Source organism: Salminus brasiliensis, chromosome 15 (assembly GCF_030463535.1).
Source record: "Salminus brasiliensis chromosome 15, fSalBra1.hap2, whole genome shotgun sequence".
NCBI lineage: Eukaryota > Metazoa > Chordata > Actinopteri > Characiformes > Bryconidae > Salminus > Salminus brasiliensis.
Window position 1 is genome coordinate 34,317,058 of NC_132892.1, and position 15,512 is coordinate 34,332,569.

Here is a 15,512-nt window from a genome sequence, read left to right on the forward strand (position 1 = left end):
TGTACAGTCCTAGAACCTGCTATAGAACATCAACACAAATGGTTCCCCACAGAGCCAGATCCAGTGAAAGGTACTCTAGAAAATCTAGAAAAGTCTATTGGCACTTTTCCTTTGAGAGTGCCTCCTAGTTATCGGGTTGGGTCTTCTGTGTAACTGCTGTAACTGCATAGTCAGGCCACTAGGGGGCAGTCAAAGCTCAATGCACTAAATAAGAAGCAGGTTTGTGTAAAAAAAAAAAAAAAAAAAACTTGGATTAGTAGACCTGAATGCCCATCTAATAGATCACAGACCATTCTGTCCAGTTATGGTCCAGTTAAGGTACTTTACTAGTCATATAGGAAAACAGCAGTGCATTATGGGCCCATCCAGCACATTATAAGTGCTGCTAGCCCGTGGTGGACAAAGTCATTGCTGTTACTCTGTGGCGAAATGTGGTCGGATTGGGCCTTGACTTGTTGGCTATCCGGAAACCCAGAGTTCCGGCCCTGTTGACTGATAAATCACATTTTTAAAGAACTAAGTTTTAGCCTATTTATTAAACCTATTAAAACTCCATTAACCAACCAGCCATAACATTAGAACCACTGCCAGGTGAGGTCAATAATACTGATGATCTGGTTTCAATGGCACCTGGGGTCAAGTGGTGGATATATTAGGCAGTAGGTGAACAGTCAGTTCTTAAAGGTGATGGAGGTTTTAAGGCAGGAAAAATGGACAAGCCCAAGAATCTGAGACACTTTGTTCTAGACAGTGACTGGGTCAGAACATCTCCATCCAAACATCAGCAAGCAGGTCTTATGGGGTCTTCCCCTTGCCACAAGACACCTGAAGGAGGTTCTTCAATAGCATCACTCAGAGAACCATCATTGTGCTGTGCTGCTTTCAGGAAACTGAACAATCTGACCAAAAGTGTGAAATATTTAATGCCTATCATTGATCAGCCCAATGATTCCTGGTAGGTTGCAGACCCATTGCGACCCCGACCAGGAGGAAGTGGATGAGATGAACGGATAATGCTCATCAGGGACTGTCGAAAGCTTCTTCATGACTCTGCTGTGTACACATCTTACGAAATCTTGGACTGAAACTGTGAGAAAAAGGAGGCACGGCGTGGAGGCATGGAGTCTGCAGCTGTATCTAATACTGGGACAAAGTTAATGCTGGCCTCTGTCTGTAGAAACCAACGTAGCTACTCAGTAATACAGTACTCTGCTCCCTGGTGAGCTTTTCTGGCTGGGATCTGGCTGTGTGTCCTCACCTGAGAATCACTTACTGGCCACTTTATTGGAAACCCCTACCTTGTATGTCTACTAACTGGCCACTTTATTAGAAACCCCTACCTTGTATGTCTACTAACTGGCCACTTTATTAGAAACACCTACCGTGTGCTTCCATTCACTGGCCACTTTATTAGAAACACCTACCTTGTGTTTTTAACTAACTGGCCACTTTATTAGAAACCCCTACCTTGAGCTTCCACTCACTGGACACTTTATTAGAAACACCTACCTTGAGCTTCCACTAACTGGCCATGCTAAAATCTATAGGCCTTTATTTTGTCGGCACTTTGCATCTCAAGGTGTCAGAAACCACATAAGCAAGTCTATTAGAAAACACTGAAGACCTCCACACGCTTTGAGACCGCAGTGAAGATGTGTGGTGGGTTAAATACGCAGTTAGCACCATGCTAATTGATATACATAAAGGTAAGAGTAGATATGACTTGGCTAATCCACAACATCTGGCAAAAGAGGCCTGACTATGTAAACAACACTGTTCTCTTAAGCTTACTAAGCCGCTAAAAGTGGACTTCAGCTTCATGGCTGAAACCTAGTTGTCAGACTGATTCTCCACATCAGCCGCTTGCCTGCGGCCTCTTTCCCGCTGTACTGCTCTAGCTCCTTATAGGGAATCCAAGACCAAGAAAACCAAGACCCAGCGAGATGCCACTGAGGAAACGCCAGGCCAAACAGTCCTGTGGGCCATCCTGGACCAACCTCAACTATCCTCTCCTAGCAGAACTAATCTGATAGACCTTCAGATGTACTCAGGCTAGAGGACTTCCTGGCCACTTTATTAGAAACACCAACCTTGCATGTCTACTAACTGGACACTTTATTAGAAACACCTACCTTGTGCTTCCACACACTGGCCACTTTATTAGAAACACCCACCTTGTGCTTCCACTCACTGGCCACTTTATTAGAAACACCCACCTTGTGCTTCCACTCACTGGCCACTTTATTAGAAACACCTACCTTGTGCTTCCACTCTCTGGCCACTTTATCAGAAACACCAACCTTGTGCTTCCACTCACTGGCCACTTTATTAGAAACACCTACCTTGTGCTTTCACTTCCTGGCCACTTTATTAGAAACACCCACCTTGTGCTTCCACTCACTGGCCACTTTATCAGAAACACCAACCTTGTGCTTCCACTCACTGGCCACTTTATTAGAAACACCTACCTTGTGCTTCAACTCACTGGCCACTTTATTAGAAACACCTACCTTGTGCTTCAACTCACTGGCCACTTTATTAGAAACACCAACCTTGTACTTCCACTCACTGGCCACTTTATTAGAAACACCTACCTTGTGCTTCAACTCACTGGCCACTTTATTAGAAACACCTACCTTGTGCTTCAACTCACTGGCCACTTTATCAGAAACCCCTACCTGTGCTTCAACTCACTGGCCACTTTATCAGAAACACTTTCTGCATCTGCTGTTTCTCACTTCAGCCTGGTATAATGAAACCTGTACTCGGGGGATTATTGTCACCCTGTTCAAGGACCCCTCACACACTTCACAACTTCACTCTCGAACATGCTTACATATGCAAACCGCCCACACACACACACACACACACACACACACACTCATTTCTCAGGTTTGTGGCGGCAAGCCGAAAAACAAAACTTTACCGCAGAGAACTTCCTTTGCTCAGAGCTGGGTTTGAGTCATTCACTTCTCCCTTCACTAACCTCTTCCTCAGACTGACTGGAGACGAGCACAACACCAGCACACCATCATCATCATCATCATCATCATCCCAGCTCCATCTGAACCACGCTGAAGTGGACAGTAGTGGACAGCCACCTCCTCACCTGAGAATCACTTAGAGGATGGTTGCTTTACTCAAGTCCAGTGGACACGACTGCTTGGTACCTCCCCTCACTGGCCACTTTATTAGAAACACCTACCTTGTGCTTCCACTCACTGGCCACTTTATTAGAAACACCAACATTGTAGGTCTACTAACTGGCCACTTTATTAGAAACACCTACCTTGTGCTTTCACTCACTGGCCACTTTATTATGAACACCTACCTTGTGCCTCCACTTACTGGCCACTTTATTAGAAACACCAACCTTGTGCTTCCACTCACTCGCCACTTTATTAGAAACACCTACCTTGTAGTTCTACTAACTGGCCACTTTATTAGGAACACCTACCTTGTACTTCCACTTACTGGCCACTTTATTAGGAACACCAGCCTTGTAGGTCTACTAACGGGCCACTTTTCCATCTTTCTCTAACCTTCTCTGACCTTCTCTGACCTCTTTGTGGCCCCATGAAGAAGCTTTTCTTTGAAAATACCAACAGCAACCAAAAGCAAAAGGAAGCAGCTTCTCCTTTTTTAGAATAAAAAATCAGTCTGCCTGTTCAAGCCTCTAGAGAATAGCATCCCGTAAGCCTGCCCACAAAACCGCTCTGGGGTCATTAACATGCCCAAACCCCCCCCCAGTGATGGGAGACATACTCCAGCGCTCAACCCCCTGAATGAGCCTCAAAAGTCCCCTTAAACCTCACTCTAAACCAAGCAACCTCAACCTTCTGTTTAATCTCAGCCCCCTACACACACTACAGCTCTTACTGCTGCCGTATTCAGCACGTCTATATAGGCCATGTTCAGGCCTTCCTTTCAGTGCCTATTGCTTCTAGACCCTTTAGAGAAGTACTGCCAATAGAATAGGACTCTCTACAGCAGATCAACATCATGACCCTATTGGCTCCATGCTGCCTAATAATGCCAGGGCTAGAGGGGTATAAAGCCCCCCAGCATTGAGGAGCTGTGGAGCAGTGGAGGAACTGTGTTCTTTGGAATGATGGTGGAGGAGCTCCATCCAGTACTTTTGGGATGAGGTGGGATGGTGATCATCATCATCCAACGTCCTCACCTCACTAATGCTTCTGTGGCTAAATGCAATCAAATCCTCACAGAATGCTTCTCCAATATTTCTACAACCCTTTTTAAATACCCTTAATTTCAGAAGAAACAGGGAATGAGCAGGCGTCCCAATACTTTTGTCCATTTAGTGTTTACACTGTTTAACAATTATGGGCGTTTTCTTGAAGTTGTATGTATCTGAACTGCAGACGCAAACAGACATGCGCTCGTGGGATACTGTTGTTGATGTGGTTGGTCCTGACTTTTGCTGAGAGGGTATAGCGCCCCCTTGTGGAAAATCTTCAGCTTGCAGCTTGCAGAGCAAGCCTGTTATGGCGTGCAGTAAAACTTATTGTGCAGGATGGAGATTTCAAAATCAGCTCATTTTAAAAGTGAAATGGATTCAGGACTGTCCACTGTAAAATGTGTGTAATATTTGAGTATTTGAGAATTTGAGTATTTGAGTATTTTAGTAAATCATTAGTAGTATTGATCACTATAAGCTGTAGAAACTGAACTGTTTCATGTGACTTTACACATGAACTAAAATGATCTTGATAAAAGTCATTTTCTTTAGTCTGTGCTTGAAAATGTAATACGTAATTCAATAGTAATTAGATGACATTACTCTACTACAGTAATCTTTAGGCTATTGGATTAGGCTACAATTACATTTTACCAGGTATTCAGTAATGGATTACATTTTTAACGTAAGACACGGCTCCCAACCCAGATAAATACACACACAGCAACAAGTGGTCTCAGGTGTAGTAGCACTAGTAGTAGTCTTGTCAATGGTGCCCTTGCTTGGGCCGGGAATCAAACCCCAGGCTGCTGTAGACAGCAGTGTCCCCCACTGTTCGGTTTTAAAGGGTTAAACCCTCCAGCAGCCAGCGAGCAGAAGAAAAACCGTGGTCTGATGCTGTGTTAATTCATGCTGCTATTCTAAGGCAGAGTGTTTTGGCAGAGCGTGTGGTCAGACTGCATTCAGACAGGTCAAGCTGTTTCTGAGAACTGACGTATGAAGGTTTCTAAAGACTCCCGTTGATTGCGGCGCACTGTGGTCAACGACTTATGACATTGACGTATAGGAAAGACAAGGCAGACATGCACCGTCTGTGCACCCACACTACTTCTATCAATCTGTCCAACAGTCTGTATACCTATCCAAAGATTGATATAAAATGACAAAAGTATTTGGACACCTGCTCATTCACTGTTTCTTCTGAAATCAAAGGTATTAAGAAGAGTTTATCCTGCTTTTGTTGGAGTAGCTGTCTCTACTGTCCAGAGTAGAAGACTTTCTACTAGATTTTGGAGGAGCATTGCTGTGAGGATTTGATTGCATTCACTGACAAGAGCGTTAGTGAGGTCAGGATGTTGGAAGGATGATCACCACACCAACTCTTCTCTACATTCACAACTCCCAATGCATCCCATTGAATAGAGCTCCACCATCATTCCAGAGAACAATGCTGGGGGGCTTTATACCCCTCTAGAGCCCACGCCTGGCATTAGGCAGCATGGAGCCAATAGCTTCATCAATGTTTATCTGCTCCAGAGAGTCCTGTTTTCTTCCGGATCTTTATGTTCTCAGAACTTCAGCAGTCCTAATTTTTGTGTAGGTTCTTATGGTGCGTAATACATCTGACCGTTTGGCCCCCTGCATGCCAGTATTCCTCTACTGAGTAAACTGCTGTCCTAATGTACATGCAGTGGTGTAAATATGCCCTCATATGGAAATATCCCTGCTAGTCTCGCCACTCCTTCACTTCCCCTTCCATTCTTCTTCTTTCCTAGGGCAGGTGTAACTGGACATGTTCCCCAGTGTGTATTTTTACCCTGGGCAGTGTTTGCATTTGGTCAGTCCAAACATACACAAACACACAACCACAGAAATCTACTAGCGTGAATTTTAGTGCAATTAGCAAATGTTGTTGTGCTCCACCTCCCCAGCCCTGGCCTTAACCTCCAGACAACCACCAGATCTGACCTCCTTCACATGTTCAAGTAAAAGCTGTAGCTTCCAGTGGATAGCAGCTAAATGTCCCTGAAACCACTAAGTGCTCATCCTGGAGGACAACTAGCAAAACCCATATACACAACAATGCTAAATTGACAAAAGTATTGGGACACTTGCTCTACCATTGTTTCTTCTGAAATTAAGGCTATTTTAAAGGCTATTTAAGAGTCTCTCCTGCTTTTATTGGAGTAACTGTCCAGAGAAGAAGACTTTCTACTAGATTTTGGAGGAACATTGCTGTGAGGATTTGATTGCATTCAGCCACAAGATCCTTTGTGAGGTCAGGATGTTGGATGATGATGATGATGATCACCAACCCACCGTATCATCCCCAACTCCCCAGCTCATCCCAAAAGTACTGGATGGAGCTCCACCACCATCATTTCAGAGAACACAGTAGAGAGAACTCAATGCTGGGGGGTTTTATACCCCTCTAGCCCACGCCTGGCATTATTAGGCAGCATGGTACCAATAGGGTCATGATGTTGATCTGCTCCAGAGATTCCTATTCTATTGCCAGTACGTCTCTCTAAAGGGACTAGACAAGCTGTGAGTGTGCCTTTACACATCTGTGTCAGCGACAGATGCAATGTAAAGTAGCTGAATGCGTTTATTAGAAGGGGTGTCCACAAACATTAGGAAATCGAATGCAGCACGCTGAAGCCTGACTCAAAAAGGATGATCATACGTGGCTGAACTTCTGTCCAGCAGTTCCGTCATTAGTAATTGATTTCAAGGCCAAAGCTGTTATTCACAACCCTGAACTGACCTCTAACCTCCAGCTCCCACTCTTAATCCAGTTAAATACATCAGCGTCAGTCCTGTAAACTCCATTCTCTGCATACCTTAGAGCTCTCTTGCTTGATAAGCAACTAGAGGCCTGTGTTTAGGCCACACTTGCAGATAACACTGAATCACACAGTGTCAGAAACCACATAAACAAGCCTGGAAGGGAGATCAGTCAAGATTAGCCTTCTGAAATACTGCAGGAGAGTCAATAAACATGAGTGACAAAAGTATTGGGACACCTGCCAATACTTGCTCTACCAGTGTTTCTGTGAGGATTTGATTGCAGTGAGATCGGAATTCTGGATGATCACCACCACACCTCATCTCCAGCTCCCCAACTCACCCAAAAAAAGCACTATTCATCATTCCAGAGAACAGCTATACATGTACACTATGTGTCCAAATGTTTGTGGACACTCCTTCTAATGAATGCATTCAGCTACTTTAAATTGCACCCATTGCTGACACAGGTGTGCAAATGCACACATACACAGCTTGTCTAGTCCCTGTAGAGAATGGTGTATGCAGGCGTGGGCTAGAGGGGTATTATAAAGCCCCCCAGAATTGAGCTGTGGAGCAGTGGAAGAACTGTGTTCTCTGGAATGATGGATGGTGCTCCATCCAATACCTTTGTCCATATAGTGGATATGAGTTCTGATGACATCAGAAATTGGCTGGAAATTAAAACACTACTGGTTGATTCCTCTTTGTGATTTTGTCACTGGTTAATCTGTCCCCAGCTATGGTCCAGTTTCAGCTTTGTTTGTATCACAGTGATTCATTTTAGCCATCATCTAAACCGTGGCGTCGTCAAGGCTGACGTTAATTTTTGCAATCTGTTAGAAATATGTTTATTGAGTCAGAGAAGTGGTAAAGTGTACCACCTGGCATTAGGCATATAGTGAGCACCATGCTAATCAGCTTCCATTAACCGTTAGCTCCAGTGGTCTTAAAGCTCCAGTGCAAAACAAGACTTTAAATATCAACCAGTCTGTGGCTGATCGACTAGATTGCGGCTATGGGGGCAGAACTACACCGTTTTTTCCATCACATTACGCCTTCCTCCAACGCAGCTAGACGTCTCACTAACCGCAGTTTATTATTGCGAAAGCTCTTCTGGCAAGCATTTCGCGCGTTTGAGTGTGTCTTAAGATGCAGAGTGGATAGTGCTATTTCCTGAGCTTTGACAGCGTCTGTGGTGGCTGAACTGGTCTTGTGCAATGCAGTGATGTCAGACCTAAACTCACTGCAGCCAACTGAGGGACTCTCAGCCCGAGCCACCGAGTGCTCTTCCCTCCTTTGCATGCTTTAGTGCTCTAAACACACCTGTTTAAACAATGAGCTCATTACCAAACTCCTCATGACGTTATACTGAAGGTAAACCAGAAGCCAGTGTGGTCTACCTGGACTTCTGAGTGTCTGGTTCTCAGCCTGGTGAAGCTGATTAGGCTGGCTGACCAACTCAGCTTTTAGCTAGTTTGATAGTTCCTCGCCACATTTGTCCACCGGCTTGACCAAACTGGTCAAACAGCTTTACTAAACCAAACTAGTCAAGTAGTTTGAGCAGTTTGATGACCAGCTTGGTAAGGCTGTTCAAGCTAATACACTAGCAAATCCATCCAACTCATTGAATGCATGTGCTATGCTAGTCAACCAGGGTATGTTTTTGCCTGGATGCCCAGCTGCCCAACCATCTTGATCTTGATCAAAGACCAGCGTAGATACAAGCTGGATCCAAAATCAATATAGGCTTTGAATAACATTGGAGGATTGAAAGCTACGTCCACTAGGGGACGGGCCGGGGCTGAAACATCTCCAACCGGCCGCTCACAAACACCCCTCTGCCTCCACTGGTTGTTTTGTGTCTCGGCCTTTAGCATACTAGTTATGCCCCCTCCCCCTGCACCAAATGTGGTTAATGAGCCCAGACATGCTAGATGTCAGAGGTTAGCTATGAGGCTAATGTTGCTAATCAGTGATTATATGACTTCTCTGCTTACACTGAGGAACCAGACACGTTGTATGCATTGTACTACATTTATAACTACCAGCTTCTCAGCTTGAAAGGAGTGGACTTCAGCTTCATGGCTGAAACCTAGTTGTCAGACTGATTCTCCACATCAGCCGCTTGCCTGCGGCCTCTTTCCCGCTGTACTGCTCTAGCTCCTTATAGGGAATCCAAGACCAAGAAAACCAAGACCCAGCGAGATGCCACTGAGGAAACGCCAGGCCAAACAGTCCTGTAGGCCATCCTGGACCAACCTCAACTATCCTCTCCTAGCAGAACTAATCTGATAGACCCTTTGTGTATATTCATGCTGGAGGTATGGACTATGCTAATGCAATGTTCTTTGAGTAGAGCCAATAAGAACAGATTTCCGCATGCACTGTGTCCATGTCCAATCGATTATTGACCCGAAAATGGGTAAATGGGAAAATGGGGAAAAAGTATTTGGAGTGTTTCACAATGAAGCCATTGCATAACTGTAGAGTTCCACTAAACTAATGTGTTTTAAACACTGAAAGCAAACCATGGACTTTCTTGGAAAAGTGAAGTAAAGTTGCAGTTTGATGCAACTGATACCATCGTTTTTTTATTGACTAATTGAGATGTGTTTAAATGTACCATACACTTATTCGAGGAGAAGTACAAACACAGTGTGAAATACAGAGTATAAAGAGAGAAGTGCTGTTAGCACTTTTCTTAGAACAGCAACAGGAGTGGCCGAACAAAGAGGACGTAAAAAGAAACAACAAGAACAACAGAAAGCTCTTAAGATGTCTCCAGACATCAGCCACCATTGACCTCCTTCAGAAATCCAATAAAGCAGGGCAGGGCCTGTTAAACATAGCAACATAGAAACATGTCTTTTTTTCACCCACCTATGCACTTTCTATTTCAGAGAATAAAATGCTACTTTAAATATAGACTCCAGCTGGGTCACAGTATAGAAAATTACAAAGATTCAACTAAATATCTTTCAAATTCAGCTTTAACAAACCCTCTAACCTCAATCTCAACACAAAAACCCAAGCATAGCACTCACTCTAACCCTAAACTTCACTCAAACCTCAAACCCAAGCCTAAATATAGCACTTACTATAAGCGGAACATTCAAACAGCAATGTCAATGAGGTAGAGCATCTGAAAATAGTGTCAATAGAGTAACAGGGTCAATGGGGTAGAGCATCCTAACATAGGGTCAATAAGGTAGAGCATCCTAACAGTGTGAGTGAGATAGAACATCCTAACAGTGCCAATGAGGTTGAGCATCCTAACAGTCCCAATGAGGTAGAGCACCCTAACAGTGTCAATGAGGAAGAGCATCCTAACACAGGGTCAATGAGGTAGAGCATCCTAACAGTGCCAATGGGGTAGAGCATCATAACAGTCCCAATGAGGTAGAGCATCCTAACACAGGGTCAATGAGGTAGAGCATCCTAACAGTTTCAGTGAGGTAGAGCATCCTAACAGTGCCAATGAGGTAGAGCATCATAACAGTCCCAATGAGGTAGAGCATCCTAACACAGGGTCAATGAGGTAGAGCATCCTAACAGTGTGAATGAGGTAGAGCATCCTAACAGTTTCAGTGAGGTAGAGCATCCTAACAGTTTCAGTGAGGTAGAACATCCTAACAGTGCCAATGAGGTAGAGCATCATAACAGTCCCAATGAGGTAGAGCATCCTAACACAGGGTCCATGAGGTAGAGCATCCTAACAGTGTGAATGAGGTAGAGCATCCTAACACAGGGTCAATGAAGTAGAGCATCCTAACAGTGTCAATGAGGTAGAGCATCCTAACACAGGGTCAATGAAGTAGAGCATCCTAACAGTGTCAATGAGGTAGAGCATCCTAACACAGGGTCAATGAGGTAGAGCATCCTAACACAGGGTCAATGAGGTAGAGCATCCTAACACAGGGTCAATGAGGTAGAGCATCCTAACACAGGGTCAATGAGGTAGGGCATCTTAACACAGGGCCAATGAGTCATTGCCACCAATGTTTTGGTTTTTTACACCAGTGTTCACAAGATAGCTGTAGACACACTACAAACACCAATGTATACACTCCCCCCACACACACACACACACACACAATGGTGCACAAAGATGCTGATGCAGATATGTACTGTTAACCACAGTGTGGTTTTCACAGGTACATTTACACAGCTTTAATCACACTTGCTCACACAAACACACACACACACACACACACACACTAAGGCTGAATATGAATATAGTATGGGGAAGAAACAGAGTCCCCAATAGGAGGCGCTCTATTCCCTGTTTTACTGTGCATCTCCCAGCTCCTGAGTGTTTTTTCCTCAATAAACTGACCCTAAACTGACCCCAAACTGACCCCAATACTCCAAGAGTTCTGATTTAATCCACATATTTACTGACTGACAGACCAGTTCAGTTCCACACCTACTGTTACCCGCCCCCCACCCCGTCACTGCCCAGCAGAGCCCCCTGCTCCATGTAGCCAATGCAGACCATTCGCTTTCCTCAGAGCAGCAGCTCACTACTCAGAGCACCAATAAATACATACATAAATAAAAAATGCTTATAAATACGTACATTTTATATATATATATATATATATATATATATATATATATATATATATATATATATATATACTTACTTTTCCTGATGCTTAAATACACACACACACACACACACACACACACACACAGTGAGAGGGCTAGCTGTAGTTTGTTTACTTATTCAAGCTTATCTCTCAGGCTTCGGCCTGCATGAGTCAGAGCTGAAAGGAGGAAAAGTGTGTGTGCAGGCTAAATGTGTGTCGGTCCTCTGCCTCTGGGTGTAAATGTGTACATATGTGAGTGTATGTCTGAGTGTATGTCTGCAGGTAAAAGTACACAATCAGCCATAACATTAAAACCACTGCCAACTGAAATGAATAACCCGATGCCAGTGGCAGTCAGTTCTTAATTTTTTTTTTTAAGAGTAAGAATCTGAGACACTTTGACAAGAACCAAACTGACAATCTAGACAATGACTTGGTCAGAACACCTTTAAAACAACAGGCCGGTCTTGTGGGGGGTTTCCGGTATGCAGTGGTCAGCACCTACCAAAAGTGCTCCAAGCTAGGACAACTAACTGATGAACCAGAAACAGGGTCTAAAAGACCCCCAGGACACCTTTGGAGATCTTGTGGAGTCCATGCCTGAAGGGATCAGAGCTGTTTTGGGGCCTACTAGATATTAGCCAGCTTTACAGAGATCCAAGTGATATGTACTATATATACAGAAAAGGAGCCACTGAATGAAAGAGAAACCAAATGTATTGAAGTCTGTTCTTTAAGCAGGCTGTGGAATGTCCCCACTCTCAGCTGATGTGTTGGCGTCATTACCAGCCAACATGTAACCTTTCACAATGCAGAAGTAAACCCATTACATGAGCCTTGCTTCAATCAAATGACATAAAATACCGAAATTTCCACACCGATACCCACTGTAGAATTTCCATGCTCAGTACGAACCCATACTCTGGCATTAAAATTAAACATACTGAACCATCCCACATTACCACACCACCATCAATAATTCATAACACCACACCGTCCTGCAAAACAACAGCGCCTGAGTGAGTCTGACAGCAAATGACAGTAAAAGGTCATAATAACAAGTCGATGTGGATTTAATGATGTTTTCTAAAATGATCTCAAACATGTTTGGTCTCACAGGTAAGTGTTGAGCTTAGCTGCAGGATTTACACAGCAGTTAAACGCAGTCCAGTATCCAGTGTTTTACACCAGCAGGTCAGCCATGCTGCTCCATTGGGATTTAGAAGAATAATTAAAGTCAGAACTCAGAGCAAACTTTTCTGGATTTTTTATATTTTATATTATCTTTATTATTTCCTCATATTTTTATATTCTGTTTATTGTTGCTGCCTTTTATGAAACATCTGATGGACTATGGGGTCTAGCTTACACCCTGCGCAAGACACCCCACCAACAGTCTATTTTCAAGCCTGGGTTATTTAAATGGCAACTGCTTGCGAATATATCTACGCTGATGGGCGCAGTGGTGGTCTCGAAATGAGGGGTGTTCAGGTCAATTTCTGGCGTATTGCTGTCTCAGCAACGGAAAACAACCTGGGCAGACGTCAACAGTAAGACATTTGTTGCTATTTCGGCAGTGAATTGTCAACACAGGCGCGTGCAGTCCATTGAGTGTACACCCCCGCTTTACACCAATGAAATAGCAAGACACCCATGACTAGAGACAAGAGACTAGAGCCAGGCACAGGCCGTCGTTACCATAGCAAAGACACACTGACATGCCCTAAATCAAGCTGTGGACTGCTATAATTGGGCCCTGAAGGTTATGAGTACTGAATCATTTAGTTTAGTATGTTTATGTACCAGTAGGTACCCTGTTCAGGGGGGTATTCCTGTGATGTGCCCAATATTTCCAGTGAGGCTCTAGACCCACCACTCTGCAGATAAGAAGACAGTAGTCAGTGAGACTAGTATTATATTATTATCAATAATAATAAAAATAAGAAGAAAAAGAAATTATATATGTTTATATATATATATATATATATATATATATATATATATTGTTGTTTTTTTTAATAATCACTGACAACACATTCTCTTCCCACACCTCATACAGTAGTTGGGGTTTAATTGACACTTTTACATATAACTGATTTATATATCCATATATATCCAAATATGTATATAGAAAAAAAGTATCCGGACACACCGGTTAATGAGTGAGTTCAGCTACTTTACAGTGCACCCATTGCCCATGCACAGCTTCTTTAATCACCATAGAAAACCATTATTGCCAATATTACAGAGTCCAAAATCACCATGCCCAATCCCACCCAGTAGATAGAAGGGTGTAAAGCCTGGCAGAACTGGGAGCACTGGGCTGTGGAGCAGTGGGACTGACTGACTTCTTCTTCTTCAGAAGCTTCAGTAAGTGGCTTTTCTGATCTATAACTAATCCTCCATTACCAGTACCCGACCCCACTAATATTACTCCTATGCCATCACATTCTAACAGAAATATTCCACCAAAATCTAGCATAAATAAGGCCCTTGCAGCAGAGTAGAGGATGTTACTGCGGCGAAAGGGTAAACAAACTCTTGTTACTTATTACCATTGATTTCCAAAGCAACTCGGGAAGAGCAGGCGTCCACAAACTTTTGGAAAATGACCCTCATGCAAAATCAGAAAGATCATATATGACATTCCTTACACTACATAATGGTGGCCTTGTTACTCTGGGATACTCTTTCACTCACACACACACACAAACACACACACACATACTGATCTGTCCACACTGTCTACCAATGACATATGAGTAACAGGCTGCATGTGCTGTGGTCTGTTTCGAAAAGCCTCCAACACACAGTCACACACTCACACACACACTCACACACACTTAATCCAGTTAAGAAGAACATCTCAGACACTTACCCAGCAGAAGAAAACTCCACTTTAGCTCCATATCTAAGTGCAGAAGCTCAGAGATGTGGCAGTGTGTGTATCAGCTCTCTGCTTTCAGCGGTAAATCCAGTATGAATCACTGTAGAGACCCCACTTTCTCACTTTCTCTATCTCCACCGGTCCGCCCCCACTCTACTGACTGCTCTTTCTCCCCTCTCTCTCTCTCTGTCTCTATGTAAGTTCCTTCAGAGTTCCTCTGCCACTCCTCTAACACTTCTGTCTCTTGTCCTTCTGTCCTCTCGGCCCCTCCCCCAGTCCATTCACACACTCCTTTTTGTTCTTCTAAAGCTGGGATTCTGTTGATCTCCCCGTTTCTTTATTCTATCCTTCTCTGGATCTTCTCCTCCGCCTGTTCTCCTCTTTGTCGACCAGCCGTGAGAGTTTCCACAGTCTGCTCTTTCCCTCCGGTATAAGCCAGACCTCCCTCTGAGCTGCCTTTTCCCTCACTTGTGGGTGTGCTACTGGGCTGGGCTACAGAGTAAGAGAGAGAGAGAGAGAGGACTGGAGTGGGCGGGCGAGCCAAGCAGCTGTTCTCATTCCTCTGCCAGCAAAGAAATGAAGCCCAGAACTAAATGACTAAGAGCAAATTGGAAATAAATGGGGGTGGACTCTTCCCCTGATGTACACTGCTGTGAAAAAGTGTTTGCCCCTGTTCCAATTTCACAAGTAAATACACTGTGACTTTTACATGGTCGTTCTGTTTATTGAAGGTTAAGATTTTTTTCAAATTTAGATCACCCATGGGAGGAAGAAGGAATTACCCCATACAGCTAAAACTTTTCAATCCACAATCAAACCTTTGCGATGATCAGTCGACTCTTCTTGACGGGATTGTTGTAATCCAGATAAATTTGAGGGCTTTCCAGCTCTTTCCAGCTCCCTTAAGGTCATACCACAGCATCTCAGTGGGATTCAGGCCCGGACCTTCATTCTAAGGCCATGCATAGGTGGACTTGCTTGTGTTCTTCAGATCATTGTCCTGCTGCATAACCCAACTGCGCTTAAGCTTTAGGTCACAATATGT

The 15,512-nt window shown here is 43.8% G+C and overlaps 1 protein-coding gene across 2 annotated transcripts in view; it reads right to left on the minus strand.

Moving 5' to 3' along the window:
• LOC140535675 (adhesion G protein-coupled receptor E5-like) overlaps window positions 1-14,949 on the minus strand; it is a 30,207-nt gene extending 15,258 nt beyond the window's left edge. For both annotated transcript variants that reach the window (XM_072657108.1, XM_072657107.1), the window contains exon 1: window positions 14,459-14,949. In XM_072657108.1, coding sequence (XP_072513209.1) covers window positions 14,459-14,489 — 31 coding nt within the window. In that variant the 5' untranslated portion in view covers window positions 14,490-14,949. The remainder of the gene's footprint in view (window positions 1-14,458) is intronic.
• Between the last annotated feature and the right edge of the window lie 563 nt (window positions 14,950-15,512).